General features: G+C 38.5%; 1 protein-coding gene and 1 non-coding gene across 2 annotated transcripts in view; both read right to left on the bottom strand.

The window, feature by feature from the left end:
* Positions 1–362: 362 nt before the first annotated feature.
* AP1G1 (adaptor related protein complex 1 subunit gamma 1) overlaps positions 363–27,204 on the bottom strand; it is an 80,861-nt gene continuing 54,019 nt past the window's right edge. The window contains exons 9-23 of the mRNA XM_060083257.1: positions 26,985–27,083; positions 23,500–23,555; positions 22,307–22,420; positions 19,573–19,713; positions 18,780–18,834; positions 13,966–14,088; positions 13,705–13,794; positions 12,965–13,092; positions 11,897–12,001; positions 10,886–11,027; positions 10,568–10,694; positions 6,015–6,122; positions 5,733–5,893; positions 2,765–2,863; positions 363–1,669 (exon numbers count right to left, since the gene is read on the bottom strand). Of these exons, the coding sequence (XP_059939240.1) occupies positions 1,568–1,669; positions 2,765–2,863; positions 5,733–5,893; positions 6,015–6,122; positions 10,568–10,694; positions 10,886–11,027; positions 11,897–12,001; positions 12,965–13,092; positions 13,705–13,794; positions 13,966–14,088; positions 18,780–18,834; positions 19,573–19,713; positions 22,307–22,420; positions 23,500–23,555; positions 26,985–27,083 (1,650 nt within the window). The 3' untranslated portion in view covers positions 363–1,567. The remainder of the gene's footprint in view (positions 1,670–2,764; positions 2,864–5,732; positions 5,894–6,014; positions 6,123–10,567; positions 10,695–10,885; positions 11,028–11,896; positions 12,002–12,964; positions 13,093–13,704; positions 13,795–13,965; positions 14,089–18,779; positions 18,835–19,572; positions 19,714–22,306; positions 22,421–23,499; positions 23,556–26,984; positions 27,084–27,204) is intronic.
* Positions 21,950–22,035, bottom strand: LOC132481007 (small nucleolar RNA SNORD71). The gene has a single exon (XR_009530719.1). It is a non-coding gene; the product is annotated as a small nucleolar RNA SNORD71 (small nucleolar RNA).

Below are 27,204 nucleotides of genomic sequence, written 5' to 3'. Positions count from 1 at the left end.
GGGCCTGACTTTTCCTTTTCTTTAGTACATCAGACATGGCACCTGTGCACCTGAACGTACACAGTACATTCAACACGTGCCACAGGAGAGTCACCTTACCTCATGCCAGCAACTCAGTGTTAAGGTTTGATAACATAAGGGTCCTTTCTAAAAGCACTCGGCACTCTCACTAGTTTAAAAAGCTCCAGATCTCAAGTCTTTGATGCAGATACTCATAAGATTGGCCTCTCTTGAGAGACCAACTTCTCACACTCAGGAAAGGATATTCCTACCCTATGGTGTCTATAAGACTGCCTCTGACATAGTGGGCAAGGAAGCTACAAGGCTTCATTCCAACACCATAAAGTACGATATAGGAAAGATTTCTTTAACTGCGTGGTCTTTATTTCAGTGCCAGTGTTACAGATACAACACAAATGTTCCAGTTAGAAGAAGGAATTCAAACGGAATGCCAAGGTCCAAGCCAGGCTCAGGAAATAAAAAGGGAGATTTGGAGTAATGGAGAAGATGACTCCAATAGGCTCTGGAGTGAGTCAGATACTCACTCTTCCTGTGGGCAAAGGTGCTTTCGTTAAGGAGTCTGTACTTTAAAAGTGGCAGACTCCTCTTTCCACCCATTTACCATAGTTCAGGCAAGTTATGGGTTTGGGAGAAACTTTAAAATTTGTAGTGGGAATAGGGGCATTAATAACTATTAATATAGCTTTTGTAAATTGTCCACTTTGCACTTTAAGGGGAATCAATTTTTAAAATCATGGAGAGTACTCATGACTACAGCTAAAGAATGCAGATAAAGGGGGGCTGGAAGAGCCTTTGAAGTTTCTATTACAAATAGAGCACCATATCCTTCATGCCAAATCTAAACAAAAGCTCTTTTTAACTGCATCTGTCCAGTGTTTACAAATAACCTTTCAAGGTCTGACCAGTTCTTGGTAACAAACATACATACATGTGTGTGTCTGTGTGTATACAGTAATGCACAGAAAAGGCTACCAGGAGCCTAATGCCTCTTTCAAACATTGGGGGAACCAGTAGAAAAAGGCAAGGCTCCCTCATGTCCACTGTTACATTTCCGTTCTATATGCCAGATGTAAAAAGCGCCTGAAGGTGGTAACCCAGCTAGTGAGGAGTAAATACCCCACCTCGCCCAGTCCACAGAGAAACACAGTAAAAAGAAGGGGCAACTCTTTGCTGCAGAGACAGAGTGAGTGTCTTCTTGCCATGAATTCCAGTCCTCTCCTCCAGACCAGCTGCTTATTTCCTCAGGGGCTCAGGGAATGTTGATTCTGGCTGTAAATGTAGGAGGGGTGGAGAAGTGCAGAAAAAGGAGAGGAGGAGGAAGAGTGCAAAGTAGCCTCCAGAAGCAGCCGGCCTCAACAGTGGAGGAGAGGAGGTTAGTCTTTAACAACGCTTCAAGGTCAGCAATAACTTTAGGAAAATCCTCCTCAACAGTCCTCTTCAGCTCCTCATGCCCATGGTACAGTTGGGGGGGACTTGCAGCGATCACAATCTCCTTCCCAGAGTTCCTTTGATTGAGTGGGATAAGAATGAGAATGGTGCTGGACCCTCATTGCCAGGACTGAGGGGGAAAGTTGTTCACCTCTGCTAGATCTTGCATTGCTGAGCCCTTGTGATTATATGTGAGCTTGATCCGCATTCGCAGCTGTTGCTGTGAGAAGAAAAGAGAATAAAAAATTACACACTGAAATAAAATCTTTAGAATCTGTACAGTCTACAAATAGACTTTTTTTTTTTTTTTTTTTCCTTTTTGCGGTATGCGGGCCTCTCACTGTTGTGGCCTCTCCCGTTGCGGAGCACAGGCTCCGGATGCGCAGGCCCAGCGGCCATGGCTCACGGGCCCAGCCGCTCCGCGGCATATGGGATCCTCCCAGATCGGGGCACGAACCCGTATCCCCTGCATCGGCAGGCGGACTCTCAACCACTGCGCCACCAGGGAGGCCCTACAAATAGACTTTTAATCTTAGAAAACACATATTATTTTAAAGCAGAACTCTCTTAAAAATGAAACACAGGCAAAAAACAACAACAAAAACCACCTAGTACTCTAGCTATTAGCCAACATCATGCAGTCAAGTAGAGAAAATGCATCTCCAGAACTCACTGTTGGCTTCAATTCTAGAACCACATTAACAGGACAGAACCACTCAGGAGCATTTTCACAGTAACATTTGCTAAGTGCTTTTCTCAAAGATTCAACACTTGTATCCAATTTTCTAGAAAAATGAGGTAAACGTACTCACCTTATGCTCTACATTCAGATATACTGGTTGCTTTGTCACCCTCCCCATGCAAAAAACTAGACTTTTAAGCCTCTAAATAGAGAAATCTTTAAATGTGCATTTTAAAGATTTTTTTTTTGATGTGGACCATTTTTAAAGTCTTTATTGAATTTGTTATAATATTGCTTCTGTTTTACGTTTTGGTTTTTTGGCCACGAGGCATGTGGGATCTTAGCTCCCCGACCAGGGATCAAACCCACACCCCCTGCATTGGAAGGTGAAGTCTTAACCACTGGACCATGGGGAAGTCCTCTAAGTGTACATTTTAATAAGATGCCACTAAACCATTTTGTGTATCTGGGCTTCACTTATTATCTACAAAAGAACAAGGAGGTTAGACCAGACATTTTAAAAGATTTCTTTTCTGCTGTGAGTCAGAAAAACCTTTGAGAAACAAAGCAAATTTTATTTCAGGGAATATGCTTACACCTTGCTTGGATAATGTCTTCAAATGTGCTACTCACCTTCTGTGGGTTCAGAACTTTAATGACTTGTGTGATGGTCCCCGTATTAAATGCTGGGACGATGCTGCTGCTAGGAGACAGAAGCTGCAGCTGGAATGTCTGGGGGGAACAAAGGGCACTCTTCAGAAAAATACACTTAACACTATGTCAGAGATGTCAACAAATACAGTCAGACACGCAGATGATGGTTCAATTACCAGATTTACCTACTACTAAATTCTATTTGTTTTTCAGATATCAGCAATTCACAGCATGTGGGCTATCACTTCATGGCATTTATAAAACGCCATTGTTTCTAGCAATGAGCTACTCTTTCCTTCCTGGTAGAAGCAACTTTAGCCTACCACTTTTCAAAAAGTAACCAATTCTTGTTCTGGCGACCTCACTTAATAGTAACTGATCAACTATGTACGTAAAAAAACAAAACAAAACAAACAACAGCAACAAAAAAAAAACGGGTACCTGTGGTTAAAAAAAACTAGAAAGAAATGAAAAGCTTTCTAAAAATAGTAAACCAGCACACTAGTCACCAACTACACGCCTTCAAACTTTTGTGTATCTGGACGGTTGGGATCAGAGACTTGAACCTTTGTTTTCTAAAGCCTATATAATCTGGAAGGTGTCAAGGGTTACTCCTACAGGACAGAGGTGAAGGAAAAGCTGAAAAAAGCCAGCTTGTTAATACGTATGTGGAAAACATCAGGATCTCTACACTGGGGACACAAAGCCCTAACAGAAAAATTATGTGCAGAACTAACCCATACAGCAAAAGACCTGGAAAAGCCAAACACCATAATTTATTGAGTACTGGTGGATTTTGTTTGTTTGTTTACAGGGAAGAGAGATAAAAGTGCTATGAGCAAGATAGGTAAGTCATAGTTAGCACAATATAGTACGTATGTAGCTATTTTACAGACTAGGATAAAAAAATTTTTCTTGAAAGTTTAGTCTCCTAAAATATTAGAGAGAGAGGAGAATGAGAGAGACAGAAAGAGAAAGAAGAGAAGAGGGAGAGAGAAAAAGAAAGGGACGGAGGGAGAGAAAAGAGAGAAGGGCAAAGGGGAGAGAAAGAGAGGGAGGGAAGGAAGAAAGGAGGGAAGGAGGTTCGTGGGTCTAGGTCTTCTCTAAGGCCCAAAATTACAAAAGCAGAAATTTAATCTCAATGCACAGGTTTATTACTTTGGGACTTATTCATAAGTCTACTGTCAAGATAAATTATGTAAGCTAAAATATTATTCATTTATTTACATTTATTTCATTAAATGTTAGATGGCATCAATTGTAATTCACACCATTATTTTATATACCACTGAGAAAGAAAATAGGCTGCCAATGAAACTATGACAAGGGTATCAATTTTAAAATGTACCTCAATTTCAGAAATAACAAAAAGTAAAAATAGTATTAGTAGAATCTACGAAATACAACGTTTTGAAGTTCAAGATACAGCATGATATGCAAATAGGCATTGTATAGTACAACACCAAGAAGAAGGCCATACTTTAAAGCAGAGACGGTATGTTGCTAGAACAGCAGTGTAAAATAATAAGTATAAAACTCTAAGTTGTAGCAGCTAACATTTACTGAGCACCGAACATATGAAAAGTGCTTACAACAGTACCTGGCACATAAAACTCATTTATTCCTCAAAGGAACCCTATGACGTAGATATCATGATGACACACCCCCTTTGCAAATGAAGAAACTGAGGCATAGAGATTAAGTAACCTGCTTAATGTCATACAACTAGTATTGAAACCACTAACTCTAATGCTTCTAAAACATCTACATTATTCTGACTCCTAAAAATCCAAGTAAAGAAGGTTGCAAAGTCAGCAGTAACCACAAGTAAAAGGTCTTCAATTTCCAAAATTGTGTTGTCTGAATGTCATACTTCACATGTCACTGAAAAGATCAGATTAGCCTAATCTATCCCAGGGGTTGGTAAAATATGCTCCATGGGCCAAGCATGAACTGACACCTCTTTCTGCAAGTGGTTTATTGGAACAGAGCCACCACCTTTATATATCGCCCATGACAGTTTGGGCACTATGACAGCATATAGCCTAAAATACTTACTATCTCGTCTTTTACAGAAAAATTTTGCCCACTCCTCATTCTACGTTTTCCTTTTTCAAAACTTTTCATTATTCAATGATGAACATAAACACTCCTTAAACTAAGATTTGGTATAAACAAAACTTCAATTTACAAAAACAATGGGCCTCCCTGGTGGCGCAGTGGTTGAGAGTCCGCCTGCCGATGCAGGGGACACGGGTTCGTGCCCCGATCCCGGAGGATCCCACATGCCGCGGAGCGGCTGGGCCCGCGAGCCATGGCCGCGGGGCCTGTGTGTCCGGAGCCTGTGCTCCGCAACGGGAGAGGCCACAGCAGTGAGAGGCCCGCGTACAGCAAAAAAAAAAAAAAAAAAAAAAACAAGCAGTCATTGCATCAATAGTAAACTAGATGTTAATGAAGGAGGAATGTTTCTCTCACATTATCAAGAGGCAAAAACTTTTAATTCTGATCCAGTGACTAGAAGAGAATATCAAATACATGAAGTCTCTCATCTTGATTGAACTTTAATTCCATGTTAAATTTGTGTTTTTTAGGTCTTTACCACTGTACTGCTGAACCCCAACCTATCCTCAGTGCCCTGAGCATTCATGAATCACCTTGTAGAATTCTGCTCTGTCGCTATTAGGCTGCCCTTCCTTTATCCTACAATACTAACTGCAAGAATATTTTTGACTAAGCCGAAAGTATTCATTAAAAATGACATGCTTAGTTAAAAAAAAAAATGACATGCTTTAATGAACCATAATAGTTACATTACTGTTAGTTTGAGTTAAATCTGCAAACTTAGTTTAATCTCTGAACATTAAAATATATCCCTTACCAAATACATAAAAAAATAATCAGCCAATTTTTAATTCAAGGAAAAAGGCCAAGAAGACAATTATAGTACCTTTGGTACTGCAGCCTGGAAAACAAAGTCCGTCATGTCCAGCTCTGTGCTGTTGGAGGCCTGTATCGTTATCACTGTGACACTGGGGTTGGTGTTTGACCGTTCAAAGGTGAATTCTATCTTCAAGCCATTCTTACTGTATGCTGTGATGGAGGGGATGCCTGCGAAAGCACAGGGAGATCAGTCTAATTGTAGTCAGCCTAATGCTTGCAAAATTATTACTTCCTTTCTTCAACAACTACCTCTCATTGCTAAAAATGACGGTAACACCAGTGATCGTACCTGTAGCAATGTCATTGAAGAGAGGCTGTGATGAAAGCCCATCCAACAAGAAGGGGGGCTGGGATATCTGTGGGACTGAGGCAGGGGCGGGAGCAGCAGCTGGAGCACCTAAATGAAACATCCCAAAGTTAGGTCAATCTTAGCCAGAATGACAAATCTCACCAAGAAAATATGGAAGAAAAATATCATGATCTCAAATTAAGGGAAGGATGCCTTAAACAAGATGCAAAAATCATAAACCATAAAAATAACTAAAAATTCAAATACTTTAAAATGAATAACTTCTGTTCATTAAAAAATACCATAAAAAAAAAGACCAGGGCTTCCCTAGTGGCGCAGTGGTTGAGAGTCTGCCTGCCGATGCAGGGGACATGGGTTCATGCCCCGGTCCGGGAAGATCCCACATGCCGCAGAGCGGCTGGGCCCGTGAGCCATGGCCGCTGAGCCTGTGCGTCCAGAGCCTGTGCTCCCCAACGGGAGAGGCCACAACAGTGAGAGGCCCGCATACCGCAAAAAAAAAAAAAAGATCAAAGGCAGAAGAAAATGTATGCTACAAAATAACAAACGGATGAGCACCTAGAACTATAAATATCTTTTACAAATCAATAAGGAAAAAAGTTAACCTAATTTAAAAGTGGTAAGAGAAATGAACAAGCATTTCACAAAAGAAGGAATGCTTTGATTAATTCTTGCATATTTACACAGGGAGACGTTACAAAAAGTGTGCATAGCAAGATAATTTCTAACAATGAAATTCTGGAAACAAAATGTCCATCATCAAAATAATGGGTAAGTAGGGCTTCCCTGGTGGCGCAGTGGTTGAGAGTCCGCCTGCCGATGCAGGGGACACGGGTTCATGCCCCGGTCTGGGAAGATCCCACATGCCGCGGAGCAGCTGGGCCCGTGAGCCATGGCCACTGAGCCTGCGCGTCCGGAGCCTGTGCTCCGCAACGGGAGAGGCCACAACAGTGAGAGGCCCACATACCGCAAAAAAAATAAAATAAAATAATGGGTAAGTAAATTGTGGTACACTGACAAAATAAAATACTATACATAAACAGCAGTAAAAATGTGAATGCGGGCCTCCCTGGTGGCGCAGTGGTTGAGAGTCCGCCTGCCGATGCAGGGGACACGGGTTCGTGCCCCGATCCCGGAGGATCCCACATGCCGCGGAGCGGCTGGGCCCGCGAGCCATGGCCGCGGAGCCTGTGTGTCCGGAGCCTGTGCTCCGCAACGGGAGAGGCCACAGCAGTGAGAGGCCCGCGTACAGCAAAAAAAAAAAAAAAAAAAAAAAAAAAATGTGAATGCACTAGAAATGCACTTAACATGGATTATTCACAAATACAATGTTTAGCAAAAAAAGGTATAAAAAAAAGTACACATGCAGTTGGACACCAGTTCTGGAAAGGCAAAAAATGGCAAAACAATACTACACACTGTATCATTCTAGAAATACACATGAATGGTAAACACCAAAGCTAACACTATTTTAGAATAGATAGTAGTTACCTCTGGGATCAAGAGGAAGGAGATAAGGGGGCAGTACATAGGGAATGTCAACTCTCTTGGTAACATTTTATTTTACAAGCTAAGTAGATCAAGGCATTTATTAATTTTAACACACACACACACATTGAGAGAGGTGGTGTGGAGTGGGGGAAAGAAATCATCAGATTATCATACTTATTTGATCCTTCCAAATAAGAACAAGTTAAGGAGGGCCAGGGATAGAACATGACCATGAACTGACAGAAATCAAGATTCTAAGAAGAGGCATAAGAAAATTCAGCAAAAGAAAGAGAATGCATTTTATGCTTAAATAGATTTCAAACTACTTATAAAATTAACTGAAATTTACACCATTTAAAAAGTTCACAAAATGAAATAAAGGCTGAATTAGCTTAAAAAAATAATACCCAAGTACACTCGAAAAAAAAATCACATACTAAAAATTAGCAAGGAAGGTAGAAATACATATGGCTAAGCAAAGCACAAAGAGCTAAAACAAATGTGCACACCAAAGGATGTGCAGTCAAGCAGATTACCAATGAAGAATATAAACAAATATTCATATAGTTATCCTAGTTTTTATAAATCTAATCTAGTATTTTTCCCATAATTTCCATTTTCAAAACAATTTTAGAAACGTGTTCCCATGGAAAAATCACAGGTTACCCAAGACACATAGGCAACATGAGTCCCTAAGTCCCTCAAATTTTAGCTTTTTTTCTCCTGCAATGGTACAATACGTAGTCTTGAGAAACAACAGAAACTCACTGCTCCAGTTCCTCTAAAAGCTCATATTAAATTTATTTCCTACTTTCTACTGATTTAAATTACTATGCATTATGATATGACTGTAATGATGGCTTGAAGAATCTAGAACTCAAAATTTTTTTACTTAAAAATAAAAAAAAAAGGGAAAACGTGTTTAAACTCATTATGAATAAGGAAAGGAAAATCTAGACTTTTTAACATTTTATCATTTTACTTTTTCATTTAACACTAGAAAAACAAGTCAGTCAGAACAAAAACAAAACATTAAGACCCCATGATAAATGAGTTGAAGGATACAAAAGGAATGTACGAAAAGGAAATTCATGTATAATGTACATATGGATAAATATAAAACATTCCCGTGATTGAAAAAATAAAAAATTAACAAAATGATAGCATCAATCTTTCAACTGTTAGGGCTTTTTTAAAAAGATGATAATATTTATGACTATACAGTGAAACTCATGGCCATATACACTGAGGAAACGATAAATAATTTACCAAATGCCTACTATGTGTCATGCATATACTAAGTCACTATTCCTCATAATACCCTATGATGTTAAGCATTTATCCTCTTACTTTAAACAGATTCAGACAGATTAAGCCTAACTTAACTTAGCCTAAGAATGTAAACCCAAAATAAATTTGGACAAATTTATGTAATAACGATATTTGTTGAGGCATCAGTTATGATAAGAAAAATATGGAAACAAACAAAATGCCCAATAGTAAGGAATTGAATAAATAATGGTTCAAACTTCTTAATGAAATATTAGACAACCATTTAAAATTATAATTGGTAAGATTATGTACTAACATGGAAATGCTATTATGTTAATAAATAAAGCATATCATCTGTACACTACGGTTTGTTTGTTTGTTTTGGCCATGCCGCACAGCTTGCAGGATCCTAGTTCCCTGACCAGGGACTGAACCCAGGCCCTAAGCAGTGAAAGCGCATATAGTCCTAACCACTGGACTGCCAGGGAATTCCCCATACACTATGTTTTAAACATGGGATTGTTTTTGTTTTTCCATATATCTAGGATAGCTTTGGCATCTCAAGATTTGAAATTGACTATTTGTAAATGGCTCTAAGTACATGACAAGTAACATTTTGAAATTTTGTTAAGACAAATATAAACCATAAGCTCTGGGAGGCTGCTAGGTTAGGAAAAAAATGATTTAGCTTGTGATAGCCAGTCTAGGTGAGCATTCAACATCTTTATCCTATGGCTGTTTTCTACGTAAGGTCATGTATGCTGTAACTCTCCATTATACTTTTAAAGAAGTCACTTAAGATAGAAATTATATGCTACAGTGATACTCTTGAACTCTTTTTTAAAAAAATTTATTAATTTAATTTATTTATTTTTGGCTGTGTTGGGTCTTCATTGCTGCACGCGGGCTTTCTCTAGTTGCGGTGAGTGGGGGCTACTCTTTGTTGCGGTATGCAGGCTTCTCATTGCGATGGCTTCTCTTGTTGTGGAGCATGGTCTCTAGGCATGCGGGCTTCAGTAATTGTGGCACATGGGTTCAATAGTTGTAGCTCGCGGGCTCTAGAGCGCAGGCTCAGTAGTTGTGGTGCACGGGCGTAGTTGCTCTGCAGCATGTGGGATCTTCCCGGACCAGGGCTCGAACCCATGTCCCCTGCATTGGCAGGCGGATTCTTAACTACTGTGCCACCAGGGAAGCCCTCTTGGACTCTCTTGAACTCTTGTGTTCACAATATCTCTGAACACATTAATTACAAATGTCTACTACATATAAATAAAGATAAGATATTCCCAAATGAAAAGTTATGTTTGAATATTATAACCATGGATGACTTTCTCCTTCCTTTGCTTTAATACCAAGGAGAGAGAGAGAGGGAGAGAGAGGGAAGGAGGAAAACAAGTTGACATCTCTCCACTCTCTACAAATGGCCACAGTTCTTGGAAACTAACCATGAGTAGAAAGAAACCTAGAAAAAGTAATGTATTTCTTGGGATGTATTTCTTTTCTAACCTGAGACAGTCCTTTCTATCTTAAAATGCTATGAGTAATTTACTCTCCAAAAAATTTAAAATTAGACTTTAAGGAATCCCTATTAATTATCTCTAGAGTATTAGTATGGCAACATATCCCAGATGTTGTGAAGACTCTTGCTTTTCACTTAGCCTCTCCCATCTTCAACTGTTTCATGTGCTAGATAGAAAGGCTATGTTCAGTGTAGTTTTTCCCTAAGGCCCTTATCCCTAACCAAGCATGAAATAACTCTAGTCTGGCCTCACCTGTAAGGTTGATGTCTCCCAGCAAATCAAGAAGTTCTCCACCAGCAGAAGCTGGTTTGCTTGTAGGTGCAGTTGGAATAACAGGTGTTATGTCATTTCCTCCCAACAAATCCAATAAATCATTGGCCTAAACAAGGAAATAAAATCTTATTCATTAGTCATTGCCTAATCTGTATCTGATGCAAAGCCCTTTCAACACTTAAAAATAAGGAAGAGAACCATCAATCAATCCAGGAACATTGAAGGCAATCAGCTAAGAGATAGGTTCTAAGGAACTATAAGATCATGAAGATCCCCAGATAAGCAAGGGAAAGCTACCTGGCTGGTGGGCTGTGGCCCAGAGGGGGGTGGCTTGGTCTCTAGAGGAGCTGGTTCTGTCTCTCCATTTGTTTGCACAATCTCAGTAGGGCCATTTGTGGTCACTTTTTCCATGACAGGCATTCTCTCAAGCAGGGCAGACCTGAAAGAATCTGAAGTGGTTAAATTCTAGGCAGTTAACCTAGCTTCCCTACCCAAAACAATCACTGTAACTATATTGGAGCCAAACATGTAGAGACATCTCCCCTCCCCACATCCCAACACAGACACTAAAATAGAAGCTGGATTACAAGAATACATGACCTAAATTCCTGGCTGGATTAAGGGCAGGCAAGAAACACTGAATGGACAAACTGTCCCTCTAAATCCCGAGAGACTGGGAATTCTCAGTGATAGAGAAATGGGAATGAAAGAAAGGCAAATAAGTATGTATTAGCAGTTTCCAATCAAGAAGATACTGGGGCTTCCCTGGTGGCGCAGTGGTTGACAGTCCGCCTGCCAATGCAGGGGACACGGGTTCGTGCCCTGGTCCGGGAAGATCCCATATGCCGCAGAGCGGCTGGGCCTGTGAGCCATGGCCGCTGAGCCTGTGCTCCGCAATGGGAGAGGCCACAATAGTGAGAGGCCGGCGTACCGCAAAAAAAAAAAAAAAAGATACTGCATAACAGAAGACACTGCACACCAAAATGTTAATAGTAATGATATCTGAATGCGATTCTCTTGAGAAAAAACAACTCCCACTTCTTCACCAAATAAAATGGAAAATGAAACAAACTTTCTCTACCAAAAGAAAGGTGAGAAGGGGACTAAATGAACATAGTTCACTTATTTCTTTAGAGGCTAGGCAGAATAGAAGATGGACAAAACACAAGGGGCCAAGCAGTTAGAACTAAACAGAGTTTGGAAGTCCGGCTAATAAAGAATGAGGGATGAATCTCCTTTATGGGTTTATCATGACAATTTGTTTGAGATGCTAAGAGGCACATGCATTGTTTACTTTCTTTTACTTACCTCATATGGTCATATTTCTTAAAAAGTGCATTATATTCTACTGCCCTCTGCTGGAGCTCCACATCAATGCTGCTTCCATAGATGGAAACCACTTTCTTAATTCGGCTTTGGGATAAAATGACAAACAAATTCAAATACCCAAAAGAAAGTCCATAAACAAGCAGAGAGGATAATGTTTGAAACAGAGGTTTCTGGTTAAAATTTTGAAATGCTCTTTTCTTAATGTACATAACTTTTCAAAAACAAAACACTTTTCCTTTATGTTCATTCATCTGACATATAGCTCAAGACCATCATACTTATTACCATCATACTTATTCTATTTGTAATGCTAGATTTTGTCTGTTAAATATCTCATACCCTAAAATTTGCGAGACAAAAGTACCGATTATTAATCTGCTACAAAAGAATAAATTTATAGTGTTCACTCTCTTCTTTAATAACTTTAAAATAAGCTTTTATCAACAAATGGGTCATGGCATCAGACTTCTTTCAACAAAAGGTCATTACCTGACACCAAATTCTTCTACTTCACAATTTAAATAGTAAAAAATACCATTCTTCACGAGGCTTAACATTAAAAATTAAAGCAGAAGGTCTAAGAGAACTAAGTTTAAATATGCTTGGCTGGGAGACTGATCCAAGAATTGACTTTTAGTCAAAATAGTAAAAAAAAAAAAAAAAAAAAAAAGCAAAAATTTAAAGAGTTAAACACCAAAACCTTCACAATTTTCTTCCTATTCAGACATCTCAAAACATTATAATAAACCAGAACCCTTATATGGGAAAATAAGTTCGCTACTTTAAAAGAGAAAACAGGCATCAGAAACCTGATTTTAAAAACATTACTTTTTACCTCCAAAATAAGCAATGGTGGGATAGGGGGATGACAGGGAGCAAAGTATAGATAAAATAAGGATTAACCATGAAATGATGATTGTTATTGAGGAATAAAGGTATATGCAATTGATTTTACTATTCTACTTTTGCTTTTGCTTGAAATTTCCATAATAAAGTTTTTAAAAATTACAAAACAACATGTTCACCCTACTTTTTCTCCATACTCACTTTACAGTACAGGTGAATCGAGTAGAAAGCTTCATAATGGCAGTGAGGGCATAACCTCGTGTCACAGAGGTGGACATATTAGAGATTAGGACACTTTCTAAAATATCCAACACTTCATCCTCTGTTACCTGTGCAGAAAAAAAAAAAAAGACAATGTAAGATGAATTTTAACTGTAAATATCTACATCTGATATTAAGTCACAGGATGCCACCAGAAAAGACAATCCTGCCATCATTACCAAAGCTTCTAACACAATCTGTGCTTTGCCAGGGTAACTGTACAACCTAACCCACCAACCAGAAGCATGTAGGAGGGAGGTAAAAAGGATGGAAAATACCCACTGGGGGCTGAGAGGCATTTTATGACTTTCAGAGGCAGGAGACGAAGAAAGGAAAAAGATACACAGAGTTAAAGTGCTGTTGCCACAACTCCTCTGAAATCCAGTCCTTTAATGAGCAAATGGAAATATGGATACACTCTCATTTCTTCTTATCAGTCAGAGGGTAAGAGAAACAATGTAAGTCAGTCTGCTGGGATGGGGGTAAGTCCTAAACGCAGTTTTAATATCTCACAATGGCCCAGTAAGTTCCAACTCAAAAATCAGCAGGTTTTCCAATGTAATTCTGGAATTGCTTCTTTAAAAAGTTTTCAAGGTATCAATCTCAACTCATTAAACACTACTCTCTTAAAACCAAAAACATTGTTCTTCCCCTCCTTAACCAAGAGTGACAAAGGGTACCTGAATAGGCTCTTCCTCTTCACATTGGCCAGACACAAGAAGATCTCCATATTCACCTATACACCAGGCAGCTACTTGAACCAAAGGTTGCTGTCAAAAGAAAGTCACCGTTTGTCAAAGATTTCAGTCCTTTAAAGGATTAATACAAATCACAGGTCATCTAACCATAAAGGTCAAAACTGACGCACCTCTAGAGTGACAGTAGTAAGAGCATATCAGGAAAATAAAGGGCAATTTTCCCCCAAAAGTGAAAGTACTTACCTGAGAATAATCACCAAGAATTGCTTTGTACAAGCGCTGGACAGTATAGGCATGCATCTCCACGCTATTGGTTATTAACTGGATCAAGTTGGGAACTGCATCATCACGAACATAGCTTCCTGCCTAAAAGGAAATGTGGACAGTTACCCCTAGAAACACACAGTAATAATAAGAAATGTTAGCTAGTATTGTTGCTGTTCAAAGGAGACTACTACAAAACACCCTCAAAGATAAAGTTGTTTCCAATTCTCATGTTCATAAGCAGTTCAAACTTCAAAGTCTTTTTTTTTTTTACTGGAGTATAGTTGACTTACAATGTTGTGTTACTTTCAGGTGTACGGCAAAGTGAATCAGTTATACATACACATATATCCACCCTTTTTTAGATTCTTTTCCCATACAGGCCATTTCAGAGTATTGAGTACAGTTCCCTATGCTCTACAGTAGGTTCTTATTAGTTACCTATTTTATATATAGTAGTGTGTATATGTCAATCCCAATCTCCCAATTTATCCCTCCCCCATTAAAGTCTTATTTAAATGAATATTCTAAAGTTTTAAGATTTTATAAAAAATAAAAACTTCTGTTCGTCCAAAGTAAAAAAAAAAAAAAAAAAAAAAGGTTTAAAATTTAAGAAAGGCCTTCTCTACTCAAAACGGGTAAGGTCTACGATTACAAAAATTTAAGAAATACATTCACTGGGAACTTAATTACAACCACCTCTCCCTTCCCACAACTCACCAACACAGATGTTAAAATCACATGAGCTAGCGATAGTAGTCACGCTACCCTGGGGGACGGAGAGAGGAGTGTACACGAACAGTTCAAAAAGGCTTGTTAAATAAGACGAGACCGAAATAAATAGTAACTTTTAAAAAACCTGAGTTTAGGGGACTTCTTTGGTGGTCCAGTGATAAAGAATCCGCCTTCCAATGCAGGGAATGTGGGTTCGATCCCTGGTCGGGGAACTAAGATCTCACATGCTGCAGGGCTTAGAACTAAGCCCATGCGCCTCAACAAGACAGCCCACATGCTGCAAACTACAGAGCCCACGCACTCTGGAGCCTGCGTGCCACAACTAGAGAGAGAAAACCCGCACACCACAACTAGAGAGAAGCCCTTGCACCACAATGAAGAGCTCACACGTCGCAACGAAAGATCCCGAGTGCCTCAAGAAGATCCTGTGTGCCGCAACTAAGACCCGACGCAGCCAAATAAATAAGCAAACAAACAAATAAAAAACCTGAGTTTATTCATACTCCTTTAAAAACTAGAGTTTATAAATATTATAGAACCAATAAGTAGTCCCAGGAATAGGAAATATTTTGTATTTAATTATCCACACTTAAAAAAAAAAAAGAAAACCTTGATCTCTTTATTGTGCTCTTAACTAGTAGAATCTTGAGATTTACAACCACAAAAACAAAATACAGCTATTTAACCTATGAGGAAACTAAATTTTGGCCTTATCAGAGCATGATGATAACCAGGCTGCACAGGACCTACAAACAGTGGAACCTGTGCCTAATATCAGCCCACCTTGGTCAATCTCTCATTACTGGACAGAAGAGTTGATCTGATTTACAAGACTGAGACCAGGCCTACCCATGTGTACTTTAGAGAGGAAAAAGACAAAGAAAAAATCCCAGGTGGCTGGGATACCCACTCCTGTTAAGAAACACAAAGACAGAGGGGGAAGTTTAGGGAAATGGTCAAAAAGGAAAGGTGAGAAGCTAAAAAGCAGGTAATTAGTGGTGTGACTTAGATATTTACATTCTTCCCTAATAGGAAAAAGCAGAGTGTGTTTTATTATTTTTTATTTTTTAAATAAATTTATTTATTGTATTTATTTGTTAATTTTTGGCTGCATTGGGTCTTTGTTGCTGCGAGCCGGCTTTCTCCAGTTGCAGCGAGTGGGGGGCTACTCTTCGTTGCGGTGCACGGGCTGCTCATTGCGGTGGCTTCTCTTGTTGCAGAGCCTGGGCTCTAGGCGCACGGGCTTCAGTAGTTGTGGTATGCGGGCTTCAGTAGTTGTGGCTCGCGGGCTTAGCTGCTCCATGGCATGTGGGATCTTCCTGGACCAGGGCTCGAACCCATGTCCCCCTGAATTGGCAGGCAGATTCTTAACCACTGCGCCACCAGGGAAGCACAAGCAGAGTGTTTTAAATAAGAGAAAGCATCAACATGATCTAATTTACATTTATAGACCACGCCATTCAACAACAGCAGAATACACATTCTTCTCAAGCTCACACAGAACATTCATCAAGACAGATCACATTCTGGGCCATTAAAAATATATTTAAAAGAACAGAGGGACTTCCCTGGTGGTCCAGTGGTAAAGAATCTGCCTTCCAATGCAGGGGACACGGGTTCAATCCCTAGTCGGGGTACTAAGATACCACATGCCGCGTGGCAACTAAGCCCACGCACCACAACTACTGAGCCCACACAACACCTCAACTAGAGAGCCTGAGTACCACAAACTACAGAGCCCACGCGCCACAACCAGAGAGAGAAAAACCCAAACGTCACAACTAGAGAGAAGCCTCCGTGCCACAACTAGAGAGAAGCCCACGCTCCGCAATGAAGAGCCCCTGCGCCACAACAAAAAGATCCCGCGTGCCACAATGAAGACCCAATGCAGCCCAAGATAAAAATAAATAAATAAAATAAATATTTTAAAATAAATAAATAAAATAGAAATCATGCAAAATTAAACTAGAAATAAGTAATATAAAGATGGCCGAAAAGTCCCCAAATATTTGGAAATTAAAAAACACACTACTAGGGCCTCCCTGGTGGCGCAGTGGTTGAGAGTCTGCCTGCCGATGCAGGGGATACGGGTTCGTGCCCCGGTCTGGGAGGATCCCATATGCCGCGGAGCGGCTGGGCCCATGAGCCATGGCCGCTGAGCCTGCGCGTCCAGAGCCTGTGCTCCGCAATGGGAGAGGCCACAACAGTGAGAGGCCCGCATACCGCAAAAAAAAAAAAAAAAAAAAAACACACTACTAAATAACACATGGATCAAAGAAAACATCAGGAACAGAAAACTATAGACCAATATCTCTCATCAACACAGATGCAAATATCCTTTAAAAAATTAGAAAATCAAATACAACAATAATGCATTAAAAAAACTATATGTCACAACCATGTGGGATTTATTCCTGATATGGAAGGCTGATTCAGCATTCAAAATTCAATTAATGTAAGCCAACTATACTTCAATTAAATAAATAATTCTTTAAAAAATCAATTAACTTAACTTAGCACATCAATAGGCTGAAGAAGAAAAATCATATTATCATATAAAAAGAGAACATAAATTGATTGGAAAACCGAAAAGTTGGAGCAATTTTTTTTAAAAAGGTTTTGATTTTGATAAACATTTTTCTTCAGGAGCTCTAATTTTTCCCTTCTTTTGGGCCTTATAAAAACCATCGTATCTTTTGTTAGAATATAATTTCCCAATTAAGTATACTGACTTTTAAACTTTTACAAAATTAATTCATTGTAGGTAAACTATTTAATTGAAATTTTAAAAATTTCAATGGTATCATTCCCTCCTACAGATGTTTCATAATTTATTTAACCCATGCCCATTTGGAGACTCCTAGGTGTTTCCAGCTTTCCCCTATTATAAATAAGATTAGGATGAACACTTCTGTATATACATTTTTGTACAGTGACCTTTTATTTTTCCAACAGAAAGTTCTAAAAACAGAATTAATAGAGTACTGCCTGTTCTCTATTTTCTAACTAGCACTAGGAATTAGATTAAAAAGTATGACAAGTGAAAAATGACACCTCACTTTTATTTTATTTACTATCTCTTTAAGAGTAAGGGTATTTTTCAATGTTGACTAGCCATTTCTTCTTTTGTCAAATGTCTGTTCAAATGCCAGTTTTTCCTTTAGTGTTTTACTTTTTCCTATTAATTGTAAAGTATTTATAGATTAAAAATATTAACACACTGTCATATGTTACAATGGTTTTTCCCCTAATTGTCATCTGCCTTTTAACTTTGTAGATTTTTTTTCCTTCTGCGATACAAGTTTTAAATTTTAATGTGGTCAACTTTGTCAATGTTTTTTACTTCTGGTGACATAATTAGACATAGATAGTTACGCCACTACATTTTCATTTTTACTCTTAAATCTCTCATCCCTGTCTATTAATTGAATGATCGACTGAGAAGCTCCAAAATTCTGGAAGACTACCAAAGAAAGGATATTGTATAAAATCATAATTTAAAATCCAGAATTTAGCCATTCAAGACTTTCCAATGATTTCCTATCATATTCAAAATAAAATCCTAACTCCTGTGAGGCCTTATAGAATCTAGCCCCTGCATCAATCTTACCATTCTCTGCCTCTCTCACTCTACTGGCTTCACTGGCCTTCTTGATGCTCTCCAGACAGGTCAAGCTTGTTTGCTACCCTAGAGCTTTGAAACACTTACTGTTCCCTCTGATTTGTACACTCTTCACCCAAATCTTTGCACAGCTCCTCATTTAACCAAGTTCTCTACTCAAATGTTACCTCCTCTGAGTGACCTGCCCTCTTCTACCTAAGACACCTGGCCCACTGCCCCATATCCCATCCTCCTCTGCCATCAATATAGTCCCATATGCTACTTTAGTATTTTTCATAGCATTTTCCCCTGCCTGACAAGAGAGTGTTACATATTTCCCCACGAATTCCCTATCTCCCCCACTAGAACATAAGCTTCATGAGAACAAGGGCTTTGTCTGACTCGTTAATCGACACATCCAGCCCTTAGTATATGTTGACTTAAGAACACTACTTACCGTTGTCAGAACGCGCATAATTGTGTCTATATGCCACCGTTTGGAAGGTGCATACCTGAGAAAATAATGGCACTAGGTGAAAACACTGGAACCTATAAACTAAGCTCTGCTCAGTGACTTTCAAAAATCCTGTCCTACAGCATTTTTTAGGTTCACAGGTTAAGTGATTATATCTGGACTCATTTCACCTTCAAAACTAGCAGCAATTCCCATTTCAAAGGGTGATGAAATGGTACATAGTCAAATTCAGATGTTCCACGTAATATGCAATAGGAGTTGCTGAGCTGAGAACTGGGGACTCGTGTCTCCAGTTTTTCAGAAAATACGTCATAAAGTCAGGACAGGAGAGGACAGAGAAGAAAGAAGAAAAGGGACTCTTCCGAGACCCAGGCACACCAGGACTAGAAACTTGCTCCCTTAAATTCACAGTGAAAAAAGGAGAAACAACCATACTACCAAAATCTTGAGGTGCTTCTTCCTAAAAGTTTTACACAGAACCACCATCCAGATGCTGTAACTTTTCTATTCTCTTCATCAAAAGGACATCATAGATGAGAGGTTAAAGAACAGATAAAATAGGAGATTTTATAAAAGTCGGATTATTTTGGTCTTAGCATAATGCTTAACATTAGATACCGGCTAGAATGGCCTTCTCAAACCTAATTTCTAATGGGAAGCCTGAAATAAATGTTACATGTTTAAACATGTTTACAACATTTCCCCCATGTTTTAAAGATGCTTTCCAAAAAGTTCCAAGCATTTTTTACCAATGAATATAAAAATTAAATCTTACTTTTCTGCAGCAAGGAAGATTCCAGATGCACAGTCTGCTTTAAATTCTGGCTCACATGAATCCAGAAAATAAAGCAATTCCTTCATCATGCCTCGAATATTATTCCCATTTACCAGGGCAAAACTCAATTCCATTGCACGCCTTGCAGGGGGGAGGGAAAAAAAGTTATGATATTTACAGTGGGAATGAAACAAAGACCCAGGTATGTTGTCTTTGAACACCAAGCACTAGTGGATGTATTGATGTCTTTGCATGATCTTATGATCCCAATCTTTGCACATGAGATAACCAAAGTTATCAAATTTATTTTGAACGTTCATCCACACTTTTCTTCAAAAATCCCCAAGAGATATGCTACTAAAGACCAAAAATGCAGTTTGAGTTCAGCAATCTATTCTATGAAGCTGAAATTTAGAATACTTAAAAGGCTCAAAAAGAGAGGCAAAAAAATTATTACCCAATGATAATACCTCTGCATTATTCATTTAAAACATTATATATAGTCACCATACTCTCCTTTTATTACATCCACTTTAGTCCAAAGATGATGTAACATAGTTTACATCAAAAGGTACATAGAAGAGTAGAATAAAAACAAACCTTGAGGGCTAAGTGAAATAAGTTAGAGAAAGACAAATATTGTACAGTATCACTCATATGTGGAAGCTAAAAAAGAGCTGAATGCATAGGAACAGAGACTAGAATGGTGGTTACCAGGGTCTGAGGGGTGGGAAAAATGGGGAGATGTTGGTCAAAGAGCACAAACTTCCACCTATAAGATGAATAAGTTGGGGAGATTTAATGTACAGCATGATGGCTATTGTTAATAACAATGTATTATATACTTGAAAGTTGCTAAGAGAATAGATCTTAAATATTCTCAATGAAAAAGAAATGGTAAGTATGTGATAGGACGCAGGTGTTAACTAATGCTACAGTGAGAATCAGTTTGCAACAGATAAGTGTGACGAGTCAGTGTGATGGACATCTTTAACTTACACAATTATATCTCAATAAAGCTGGGAAAAAAACTGAAAAAGAGAATAAGAGCCATGAAAAGGAAAAAAAGGGTATGTGTTATGAGAGCAAATAAGAGTTTCTAAAACCGCCTATCAAATTTGGCAATGAAGGCAAATATGGACATGTTTTACATATAAAAGTTATAAGGTTACTACAGGCGTCTTTTCACATTTGGTCAATAATGTCAAACATGGCATATAATTAACTTTCAAAAATACCAATTTAATAATACTTTCATCTTAGTTAATCTACAAGCAACAGAAACTCAGTCCTTACAGAAATGCAATAATACCTAATTCTTACACAGTGCTTAAGTACTTTACACATGTTAATCCAATTAATCCTGCATATAACCTTTTGAAGTGGGTGCTCTTGTATCCACATTTTGCATATGGGACAACTGAAGCACAGGAAGGCTAAGTAACTACACAAAGTTTATTAAGGGCAGAGCTAGGATTTGAAATGAGGCTTTCTGGCTCCAGAGTCTAAGCTCCTACTGTTATATAACCTGTCAAAGAGACCCAGGTTTTACTTTTGAAAAGCAAAGCCCAGTCATGAGCTATAGAGAAACAACACAATAGAAGTCAGAAAGTCTGATTTCTATTCCCACGTCTGCCATGTCCAAGGGGTAAGGTTTGGAGTAAGTCATTTGATTCCTTTGGTACTGTATTTTAATCTGTTAATTGGGGATAGAAGTAATTGCCTAGTCTCTTACTGGCTTGCTCTGAGAACCAACTGAGAGACTGCTTATAAATCCTTTGCAAAGTACTATGTAAAAGTTGTTGGGGCCTCCCTGGTGGCGCAGTGGTTGAGAGTCCGCCTGCCGATGCAGGGGATATGGGTTCGTGCCCCGGTCTGGGAGGATCCCATATGCCGCGGAGCGGCTGGGCCCGTGAGCCATGGCCGCTGAGCCTGCGCATCCGGAGCCTGTGCTCCGCAATGGGAGAGGCCACAACAGTGAGAGGCCCGCGTACGGAAAAAAAAAAAAAAAAAAAAAAAGTTGTTATTACTGACTCTAGGTCTTATCTTTAGTTTGCCCAAGCACTTAGCACCTGTTCTCTGCAAATAAAAGGAACACAATTATCAATGAATATTTGTTAAGTGAATAGTTTCAGAGATCATTTCAAATCTAATTTTTTCTGGTTTGAACAGTAAACCAAAAGTTCACTGAGGCCAACTATAACTAGGTTTTACAAACAACTACAGTTATTCTAAGAAGAGAAACAGTACAATTACTACATCAAGGAAAAAATATACATGCCTTTTCTAAGTCCTATGTGCTGCCTAAAAGTCATTCCTAGATGCACTGTTCTAAGAAACACGGCCGCCTCTAGTATCTTGAAGTACTGTGAGAAAATGTGTGCTGTCAGCAATTTGAGTTTCAGCATTGTGATAAAACACTCAGCCGATGGATCACTCCGTATTTTCATCCTCCAACACACAGAACACAGTACCTCTGTTGAGTAAACATATGCCCAGCTTATGTGTACCTGTTTTACTCATCAAAGAACCAAGGACAACTTCAGTGTGCACTTCAGTATTCCGTACTGGCCTCTTTCATTAATCTAAACTTCTCCCTGCCAATCCTTTCGAAAAAAGGATTTACTCTGTGAAAATAATGACTAAATACATAAATGTCAACATTCTCCCTCTCAAAACTATTACAAAGTTATCAGGTGATGGGTGGGGAGCAGAATTTTCAATAATCTGTTACCGTTTTATTGAGACATCCAAATCTTTTAGACAGTCCACAATGGTACTTCTGTGCCTCTGTACTGCGTTATGATCTGTCTGCACAGTCTTCAACAAAGATGTTAAAGCTACATATCTGCATGACATAAAGTTGCAGAAGAACAGAATTAAAATGTAAAATTCAGGATAGTTCTCTGCTTAACGACAAAGAAGATGTCCAATGACTAAGGGAAAGCATACATTGTTAAATATTTAAAAGACAAGACAGATTAGTGAGTAAAATGGAAACACAGTAAAGCCATAAAAAACACTATAATCTAAAGCTGTGGCAACCAGAAGCCTTAGATTTAGATTTGTATTCATGGTCAATTCCATTTAAACTTCTACAAGTGACTGACTTGATTCTTCCAAACTCTTTCAAGTAGTACAACAAAATAAGTATATAGTATGCCTTTTCAGGCTGTCTGAGCCCCAAAACACAAGAAGAAATTATTTCAATTTTACCATTTATATTTCCTCTGCTTTTGTTTGATACCAGTACCAAAACTGCCCCTGCAAAAATGTGAGTTTATGATCCAAGTATTTAAGAATTCTTCTGGAAGGAGAAGATAATTCAGGGTACCATAATGATTATTTCCACATTTTTTCAATTGTAACATGACAAGAAAGAATAGAAGATAATACTGATAAATTCATCTACTTTAAAAAAATAGCTGGAGCTCACAAACATGTTCCAGGTTTGCAACTAAAATGTTATATTTTTCTTCTTAATTTAGAGCAGGGGTCAGCAAACTACAGCCTATCTGCAAAAACCCAGCCCTCTGCTGTCTGGTTTGGTAAATCAATTTTTACTGCAATACAGCCATGCTCATCATTTACACAGTCTATGGCTGCTTTCACACCAAGAGGCAGAGGTGAGTAGTTGCCAAATAGACCCTAAGGCCCATGGAGTCTAAAATACTGACCATCTATCTGGTCCCTTACAGAAAAAGTTTGCTGACTCTTAATGCTAACGTATAAACAGGACTAAAAATTAACTCATGAGGCAAATACTCAAATTCTTATCAAAATGGTTTTAATACCAGACTAAAAATAAAAATCCTGAGTTGAAGTTCTAGATATGTCACTCAATACATGTGTGGTCTTGAGCAAAGTCACTCTTGAGTACACTGAGTTTATAATAGCCAGATACAAGACATTTTTCAGTTAACTTACCTAATATTCTTGTCGTTGTTCAATAAGAAACGACCCAGGATATTTATGGCTAGGACCTATAGAGAAACAGCATAGCTTAAAAATTTAGGAAAATCAAATATCTATATTGTTTAAGGGTCACTTTCTGGCCTCTGATAGGTGCAAACTATTTAAAGGTGGTAGTTTAGTTAGTACTTCTATAGATTGCTAGCCAAAAAAAAAAAAAAAAAATTCTGAAGGCAAGCTCCTAAAACCATATTTTACTTCTGCTGAAAGATTGTTTTAAAGTTTTTATATCATTAGCAGAAAAATAATATTGTTAACAGCCTCACTGGAAGGAAACCTGGCAGTAACTACAAATATTTAAAATGAGGAATTCCCTGGTGGTCCAGTGATTAGGACTCTGTGCTACCACTGCAGGGGGCACGGGTTTGATCCCTGGTTGGGGAACTAAGATCCGGCATGCCACATGGTGCAGCCAAATAAATAAATAAATAAATAAATAAAAGCTACAAAATGAAACTATATCCTCTGCTTCAACAATTTCACTTCTAGGAATTTAGCTGACAAATATACTTGTACATATGCACAAAAATCTACTGCAACACTATCTGTAATCACAAATGATAGGAGAGTCCATTAATAGCAAATTTGCTACATGTACTATGGCACATCCATACAACGGAATAGTATGCGACCATTAAAAAGAATAAATCCTGACACATGCTGTGAAATGGATGTACCTTGAAGACATTATACTAAGTGAAATAAGCCAGACACAAACACCCCATATTATATGATTCCATTTATGTGAAATGTCCTGAACAGGCAAATCCATAGAGACAGAAGGTAGAACAGTGGTTGCCAGGGGTTGGGGACAGGGGATAAGGGAGAGTTATTGTTTAATAGGTACGTAGATTCAGTTTCGGAAGACCAAATAGTTCTGAAGATAAATGGTTGTGTAGGTTGCAAAACAATGTGAATGTGCTTAATGCCACTGAACTACAGAGTTAGAAATGGTTAAAATGATAAATTTTATATTATGAATATTCTACCACAACCTTTTTAAAAATGAGGTCTCTATACATGAATATAAACTAGCTCCAACATAATGTTTTCACCTAACATGAAATGTGTAAGGTGCAGAACAACCCAGATGACAAAAAGAACTATACACAAATACTGTAGTAAATTTGTTTCTTACAAAGCTATGGGTTAGCAATTATTATACTAATAAATGGTTGAAAGAATGAATAAATTCTTGAGGGAGAGTTTTTCCTTACAGAAGAATTCCAATTATTTAATGAGGAAAAATGAGGTATCATTAGAACACCACCCTAATAACTGTTGCAGACAAGATCCTCTGATGGGTACTAAAATGGTGGGTAAAAGTCTGAGGAGAACAGAATATCTGCATAGTGTCAAAGTGTTTCCTCCAAAATATTATAATTACAAAGGGGAAAAAACAATTATACAGTGGAGAGACACCACCTTAACCAAAAGATCAAGGTTAATATCACCAGTAATGAGACAAACAGATAGCAGGTACCTCCTGATATGAAGCTGAGAAGGGCACACCACTTCTGTGGCAGTCTTGCCAAAAAAGCATAACCTCAAGCTAATTATAAGAATGTATCGGGGTGGGGGGACTTCCCTGGTGGCACAGTGGCTAGGAATCCGCCTGCCAATACAGCCTTGGTCCAGGAAGATCCCACATGCCGCGGAGCAACTAAGCCCATGTGCCACAACTACTGAGCCTGCGCTCTAGAGCCCACAAGCCACAACTACTGAGCCCATGTGCCACAACTACTGAAGCCCCGTGCCTAGAGCCCATGCTCCAAACAAGAGAAGCCACTGCAATGAGAAGCCTGCACACCGCAACGAAGAGTAGCCCCTGCTCGCCGCAACTAGAGAAAGCCCACATGCAGCAACAAAGACCCAAAGCAGCCAAAATATAAATTTAGAAAAAAATTTTTTAAAAAAAGAATATATCAGGGACTTCCCTGGTGGCGCAGTGGTTAAGACTCTGTGCTCCCAGTGCAGGGGGCCCAGGTTCAATCCCTGATCAGAGAACTAGATCCCACACGCATGCCACAACTAAGAGTTCGCATGCCACAACTAAGGAGCCTGCATGCCACAACTAAGACCTGGCACAACCAAATAAATAAATAAATATTAAAAATATATATATATATATCAGACAGAGCCAAACTGAGGGACATTCTACAAAGTAACTGATCAGTACTCTTCAAAAGTGTCAAAGTCACAAAAACGAAGGAAAGATGAAGGAAATGTCATAGATTGGAGGAGACTAAGGAGACATGACAATAAATGCAATGTGGGATCAAGGATTAGTCATCAGTAGAAAAACTGGTGAAATGTGAATGAAGTCTGTAATATGGTTAATGGTACTGAACCAATATTAACTTCTTAGTTTTGGTAATTATACTACAGTTATACAAGATGCTAACATTAGGGGAAGCTGAGCGAACGGTAATATTGGACTCTGAACTATTTTTCCAACTTTTGTGTAAGTCTAAAATTATTTTAAATAAAAAGTTTTTAAAAGTGGGGTAGACAAGAAATACACATGTACAGACACATTTAAATATGGATAAAATATCTCCAAAAAAAAGTACATTAGAAAATGGTGAGAGTAGCATTGACACATTTACACTACCAAATGTAAAACAGATGGCTAGTGGGAAGCAGCTGCATCAGCTTGGTGTTTTGTGACCACCTAGAGGGGTGGGGTAGGGAGGGTGGGAGGGAGACGTAAGAGGGAAGGCATGTATGTATACATATAGCTGATTCACATTGTTAAACAGCAGAAACTAACACCATATTGTAAAGCAATTATACTCCAATAAAGATGTTAAAAAAAAAAAGAAAATAGTAACCATATTTCCCACTAGAAAAATTGAGAGTCTACACATGAAAGCTACAGACAGACATCTTCCTCCCTGCATACCTTTTGTACTGTTTGAATTCTTTTACTTTGTGTTTATTTCTCAAATAAAAATAAATATTTAGAGAAATGAATTAACTCAAATATCATGTCTTATTTGAAGTGATTGAGCCCAATTCAAATCATGGCTCTAAAAAAAGCTCATTCAGAAATGCTTCCTTGGGACTTCCCTGGAGGTCCAGTGGTTAAGACTCCCCGCTTCCAATGCAGGGGACATGGGTTCCATCCCTGGTCGGGGAACTAAGATCCCATATGCCGCATGGTGTGGTCAAAAAAGAAAAAAAAAAGAGAAAGAAAGAAATTTTTCCTTCACTTAACATTATCTATGTTTCTAATCATACCTAAGCTCTTCCAGTTTCTATTATAATCAATATTAAGCCTTCAGTGGAGAAAATGATATTTCAGATACCAAAAAAAAGCACTATATATTCTGCATCATTCTTTACTAAAGTTAATTTCCAAATGGAATTCATTTCCAAAATCCAAGTCAATTATTTTAAATAAAATGTTTAGGGAAGAAAAGATTAAAAAGACTTACTCGCAGTCCACTCTCTGACTTAATATCCATGATAGTCAAAACCGTTTCATAAAGAATAGCATTTCCTACATTTTTACTAGTCTCCGTATTAGTGGCAACCTGAAAAGACACAGAGGGTGTTACAAAAGTGACAAAACAATGCTCCCAAAAAATATCCAGAGGTAACAGGAGACATTTTGTGACTGATTACAGCCACCAACGAGAAAACACAAATAAAAAC

The sequence above is a fragment of the Mesoplodon densirostris genome, chromosome 19 (genome assembly GCF_025265405.1).
Source record: "Mesoplodon densirostris isolate mMesDen1 chromosome 19, mMesDen1 primary haplotype, whole genome shotgun sequence".
Lineage (NCBI taxonomy): Eukaryota > Metazoa > Chordata > Mammalia > Artiodactyla > Ziphiidae > Mesoplodon > Mesoplodon densirostris.
The sequence above is the reverse complement of the archived record's forward strand: the minus strand, read 5'-3'. Positions and strand labels throughout refer to the sequence as shown.